At 46.2% G+C, this 6,477-nt stretch overlaps 1 protein-coding gene across 2 annotated transcripts in view; it reads right to left on the reverse strand.

The window, feature by feature from the left end:
• Positions 1 to 5,849, reverse strand: part of Slc35f5 (solute carrier family 35 member F5) — a 33,632-nt gene extending 27,783 nt beyond the window's left edge. The window contains exons 1-3 of one of the 2 annotated variants that reach the window (XR_003377068.1): positions 5,577 to 5,849; positions 4,485 to 4,575; positions 4,215 to 4,356 (exon numbers count right to left, since the gene is read on the reverse strand). Coding sequence is in view for 1 of the 2 variants with exons in the window: in XM_005348246.2 (XP_005348303.1) it covers positions 4,215 to 4,356; positions 4,485 to 4,575; positions 5,577 to 5,616 (273 nt within the window). In the remaining variant the exon portion in view is untranslated. The remainder of the gene's footprint in view (positions 1 to 4,214; positions 4,357 to 4,484; positions 4,576 to 5,576) is intronic. The other variant, XM_005348246.2, reaches the window with a different exon arrangement.
• Between the last annotated feature and the right edge of the window lie 628 nt (positions 5,850 to 6,477).

Below are 6,477 nucleotides of genomic sequence, written 5' to 3' on the forward strand. Positions count from 1 at the left end.
GGGGGGGGGGACATGTGTGTGCTGGTGTTATCTTTCAAAAGCCATCCATCTATTATGAGACATAGCCACTCGTGGGCCTAGAACTCACTGAGTAGACTAGAATGGTCATCGAGTCCCAGGGAGCTGCCTGTCTCGGCCTCCCCAGCACTGCCATTACAAGTGCACACCACCATGACCACACCACCACACCTGGCTTTCAAAGATTCATCAGGCCAAGCAGAAGAAACGCATGAAGAAAATAAAGCAGATTAGCATATAACAAAAATATGAATGTTAATGTTACTAGGAAGCTATATTTATGTGTAATTTTCTTTTAAATGGTGTGAAAACTCATATTTTTATTTTGTCATCTAGGAAACAACAACAGCAACAAAACCCAGTTACATGCACCTAGAAAGATGACAAGTCAGAAGGAATGGGAGCTCCAAGACCCAGACAGGATCCTAGACTATATCCCACTGAAGAAACCATAGCTCTCAGTGACAAAGGCCAAATCTGCAGATGGGGACAGATACGTACAAGACGAGCCTGAAGCATCATGAGCCAGAAAGCAAATGAGATAAAGCTGAGGTCATATGAGAAAGATCCCAGAGCCAACCTGAAGCCAACCTCCTACTAATGAAAGTTAGGGGAGTGTAAGGCTTAAAACACAGTAATGACAATGACTAGAGATCCATATCAAACATATAAAATATGTAAAAACCCATGAGCTATAATATTCTAAAAGGGATTTGTTGGCAGTTAGCACTAGAAGTTCCTCATAATTCTTTTCTAAAGTAAAAGGAGGTGAAATAAGATTTTCCCAATATTTTATATATTACCCATGTTTTAGGATGACCCAACAATAGTTGTAGAAAAGTTATCACTAAAAATATTCCATATAAAAATATAGAAGGAATGGTTCTTAGAAGAATCCCTATTCTGCAAATTCTAAACAAATCTCTCAGAGCAATCATTACACAGAGATATTCAACTATGAGGGTGGTGAGTTTTATTTTTAATTATTTATTTATTTTGTATGGGGGGTGAGTGTGTGTGTATGTGTGTGAGTGTAGTGGTCAGTCAACAGCTTGTAGGAGTTGGTTCTTTCGATTTATTACAGGCGCCTCTGAGCTCAAACTCAGGTAGCTGGGCTTAGTGGCAAGCACCTCTATCCAATTAACCATCTCACAAACCATCCCACTGATCAGGTGATGAACTTTATACTACTTAAACTGGCATCACCCAAAACAGCTGTGCAGACATAGGCCTCCTGCCCCGATGTCACAGAAAGTACCTAGTACTACCAAGATATTCTTGCCTAAAAACTGAACCTAAATGAAGACTTTATCTAACTACATTTTATACAAACTAAAGAACAAGGTAGCTGAAAGGATAAGGAAGCAATCAGCAAGACCAAGGAGGTCATATGTCTCACAGGACAAATGACCCAGTTTCTCCAGTACACAAAGGAGAAAGAAAAAGGGGAGTGGCATATGCCTCAAAGGTACAACAAAGCATGGCAATGTGGATCCTTGTTTAGATCCTAGCTGGGTTGTGTGACCTTTGATACAGCAAGAAAAATGAACTGGTCATCAGGTGATTTTAATGAATTATAGTTAATTTTGTTAGAAATGTTAATAGCAGTAATTATATTTTTAAAATAAAAACAATATGATCTTCAGTGTGAGATAAGTAGGAAAGAACTTATGTGGTGAGAATTTGCATAAAATATTCCAGGAAACACGTTATAAACATGGTTGATGAGATTAGAAATATTGATCATGAGGATTTATTATATCACTGTGGGTCTCTCCTTTTTTCATGTGTATGTGTCTGTAGTGTGCCTGTGGTGTGCATGTGTGTACTGGTGTGTGTGCAGATGCCTCAAGTGACATTATCTTTCTCCATTCCTGTCTACTTTATTGAGGCAAGGTCTCTCCCTGAACCTGTAGCTAGTCCTGGGTATCCCGGCCTCTGTCTACTGAGTGCTGGGATTATGGGAAGCCATCGCACCTGCCTAGGTCCTCAGGATTCAAACTCTGGCCCTCCTGCTTCTAGGCAAACATTGTCTCAAAGTCTGATACGTTTGCCTGGCTGAAGACATAAACCTCTGCCACATGCTCTAAGATGACAAAGTCATACATTTTTTCAATAAAGCATGTTATGTGTTTAAGAACTGATTTCTTTTCTAGCTCCACTGACATATAACTGGCAAATGAAAACTACAGCTGTGCACAGTGGTACACACAATGGTACACACACACACAGTGGTACACACATACTGTGGTTCACACACACACAGTGGTACACACATACAGTGCACAGCACCTAAGAGAAGTTAGCTGGGCTACACTGTGAGCTCCAGATCAACCTGGGCTACACAGGGAGAACCTGTCAAAAGAATATACTAAAAACTGAACAAATAAACCACCCTAAAATATATTTACTGTGCACAATATAATGCTTCGATACACACATAGACAGCAAAATAACTGCCAGAAATAACTTGGTGGAACTTTTTTAACCTTTAGATGTGAATTGCTACATTATGACTTAATCTAATATTTCCTTGTACTAAATCCTTTCTTTTGGGGGTGGGAAGGGGTGGGGGGAGTAAGAGTTTTGCTGTGGGCTGGAACTGACTACTAGACCACGCTGGCCTGAGAACTCACAGAGATCTACCTTCCTCGCCTCCTGAGTGCTGTGATTTAAAGGCATGTGCCACCATGCCCAGCTTTGTTCTAAAGCTTATTACCTGATAAACAAAACAATTTAATACTGCAAAATTTAAAAGTTATGTTTAGGACCCTGTAAACATTAAGGAGATTCCTCTAAAGCAAAATTATGGGATGTTAATATTACAAAAGGTTACATGGAGTTTTTGAGTGAAATACACGGGGGCCTGTGGCGTTCCGCCAGAGCCTAATCCCAGAAGGGCAAAAATTTATTTCCTCACAAGACAGAACCCCAACTCTTTAGTGAGCTGTGACATGAGATCCAGGATATCAAATGGCCTATCCTGACATTTAAGTTCATTGTAAAAACTTGAGATTCCTCTTGGGTCTATCCTGCAATATCTGAGTCCTCTGTGAGGATTTCTGAAGAGGAAAGTGTGAGAGCAGGATGGCCAGCGGGTAACGGCACCTGCTGCCAAGCCTGGCAGTATGAATCTAATCCCCTGGACCCACACAGCGGAAGGAGAGAACTAACACGCACAAGCTGTCCACTGATTTTCACATGGGTGTCATGGCACACGCATACACACACACTCTAAATACGTAAGTACATAAGTGAATATAAATATTATTTTAAAAAGTTGTCTTCTTACTAAGATCACTAACCCAGTAGAAGTATACAAATACACAGTAAAATTGACTTACAAACTCTAGGTACCACAGTACTATCAAGGAGACAACAATTAACACAAAGCTTAGCTTCAGCCAATCATACATGGGGAATTTCATAAAAATGCGTGAATCAGCAATAAATGTGGATTCACCAGTGTGAATAACAGTGACTTGTACATGAAACTTGGATGGTTAACTCATGTTTACTTTTCCAATAATACTCTCCTTTTCAAATTTATTCGCGTGTGGCAAGTGCTCTAAGTTACACACCCAGACACAAGTATTCCTTCTTTCTACTAGACGGTGAAAGACTGTCCCTTAATGTTTGCTCATTAGAAAAATAATATTTATGAAAAAATAAATTCAATTTTGATTTTAAAAAGACATCTTTACACAGTAAGAAAATATATTCTAGGTAATGCTCCCTACAAATGTAAGAAAACTGCAGATAGGGCTGTAAGAAATGGCTCCATGGTTCAAAGAGTTTACTGTTCCTTTGGAATTTAATCCCCAGCACCCATGTTGTATGGCCCACAATTGCCTGTAACTTTAGTTCCAGGCATTCAGAAGCCCTTCCAGCATCTATGGGCATGTGTACACACAAGGGTATACATAGAGACACAAACATGTACACATACAAAGCTTTTGTAACTTTAGGAAATAACCAAGAGCATCATCCCAGTTTTCACTTGAAATGACACTAATATAGTATCAAAGAAAAACAAAGCACTCAACAACACCTAAAATACTGATTTTAGATGCATGAGACAATAATGGAGAAATACAACAGGCTGCCACTGGTTGTTGTCCTAATGCAACCCTGTCACTACGAAATATTACTGGTTAACACTATCACAATGTAACTATTGGTAAAGAAATACATACCGAGGTGAGCTCTGAAGACGCCACCCAAATCACATCAACCAGCAGGAGAATCACTATCCCCAGGGCCATTCGCCTGCGCTGACTGAAGCCACTGTTCTGGGAATTCACACGGTTCATGATAAACACACAAACCATTTGCAGTCTGTTAGTTTAGAAAACAGAGATCTCATTAGAGTCCCTTTTAAAAGAACCACACGAAAATCAGAAATCTGGTACACGGAAACAAGAGACACTTGCTAGCGAATGCTCAGGGCGAAGTGTAGAATTTACCTTGTTGCCAGGGCTTCTCTGAGCTCCTCAAACGCAATGCCTGCAAACCTGACAGATCTCAGTCTAAATGGAGGCGCAGAACTCAGACCCCCTGAAACAACACCACAGAAACCATGCTTAGGAAAATTTCCAGTGTAAGATCACATCTTTTTCATTCTTCCCTTCAAAGATGATCAAAATGAGCCACACTCTGGGCATGTAGCTCAGTAGCAGGATGCTGGCCTAGCATGCACGATGGTCTGTTTTCCATCCCAACCCCTTCCCAAACTGGACAAAATGGCACAGAACTATAATCCCAGCACTTGGGAAGTGGGGGGAGGGGGCAGGAAAATTAGAAGTTCAAGGTCAGTCAGAATGCCTAGTGAGTTCAAGACCAAGCAAGGGGGGCGAAAGACCTCATCACAAAATAACAACAAAACAAACAAACAAAAAACCAGGATGGGGTGTAGTTCAGTTGGTAGTACGGGTTGCCTAACAGGCTAAAGCCCTAAATTCATTCCCAGCACTGCATAAATCAGGTGTGGTGGAGCGTGCTGGTAAGGCAGGAAGATAAGAAATTCAAGGTTACCCTTGGCTACCTTCAAACTTCGCGAGTTTGAAGCCCTTCCCCGCCCTTCCCCCCCCCCCCCCCAAAAAAAAATTACACCCAAAGAGGTCCTGGGTAACAGGCAGGCAAAAAAGCAACGTTCAACATATGGCACTTTTACGAGTGTCATAAACAGATCCTCGAAGTCTGGTAAACAGAACTCCCTCGGTTCTCCCTTCAGGACATTCGCCCGCAGCCAGTCTAGACACGCGTGCGTGCACCAGAAAGTGTCCACAGCCCATCTCCAGTGGACTTGGCTCGCTGACAGGAAGTGATGCGCGAGGTTCCACTCAGCTCACGTGAGGACGATGATCGTCCTGGATCCCCACCAGCCCGGTCACTACAGCCCGGCTGCAGTCCCAGAGGACGACGGAAAACAGCTGGGACAGGGAAGCCTCCCCTTGGTGAGGAAAAGACGGGGGAAACCAAGCGTGTAGCCAGCTTCGCGAGGGGCGAGAGGACTCTGACCCGTTCACCGTGTCCGCAGACGCCCGCCCGCCGCCTACCTGGCCTTCCTGCCCCTCGCTGGAGTCGTGGCGGCACCATGAGCGGCCCCGGCCCGGCCCGCCACCCAGCGCCGCCGCCTCACACCGCACGCAGAGACCCGGGCATCTCGCCGCGCCGCGGGCCCAACTTCAGAAGCCGCGCTGGCCCTCGGCGCGAGGCAGCGGCTGTCAGTCAGGCCAGCTCTCGGCCAGGACAGAGGGGAGTGACCTAGGCCACCGGACTGCGCGGGCAGCGACAGGCCTGGAGGCCCGGATTGCGGCCGAGGCCCAGGCCCCGCCCCGGGCCGGTCAGCCAGACAGGCCACGCCCATTTCTGGCCAAACAAGCCCTGCCCACTGCTGGCCAAGCAGCAGGCCCCGCCCCCATGCCGTCAGCCGGCCAGGCCCCACCCCCGAACTGTAGTCCCACCCCCAACAATTAGCTCGGCAAGGCAGCAAGAAGATCGGCCGCCCCTGGACAGCGAACCTGCCCAACCTCGGCAGAAAGGCCCCCCGCTTGTCCACCAACGGGGTGACGTCCTCCCCACCACTCAGCGAGTCGACCGACCAAGCCCCGCCCACACGCCATCTCGGTCCCTCCCCCAGTTGGCAATCCCTGCCCTAGGCCTGGGTGGTCAGCCCAGGGCCCCGCCCCCAGCAGCCTAGCCGGCCCCGCCCCGGCTCAGTCAGTAACTGCGGCCACGCCCCCCTGCACTAGGACAGCAGGCGCACGGGTTACGTCACGCTGGGCGCGACTTCAGACCAGCTAGGGGCACTTCTTCGGGTTGCTGTAATGCTAATGTGGACTCCAGCAGCGAGCAGGCTTCTGGCTGGGAGACGTAACGGTGACGCGAAGGAAGAGAGACGGGAGATGAGCGGAGGGAAGCGGGCGGAGGTGTCTAAGGGAGAGTCCAGCCCTGACA

The sequence above is a fragment of the Microtus ochrogaster genome, chromosome 6 (genome assembly GCF_000317375.1).
Source record: "Microtus ochrogaster isolate Prairie Vole_2 chromosome 6, MicOch1.0, whole genome shotgun sequence".
Lineage (NCBI taxonomy): Eukaryota > Metazoa > Chordata > Mammalia > Rodentia > Cricetidae > Microtus > Microtus ochrogaster.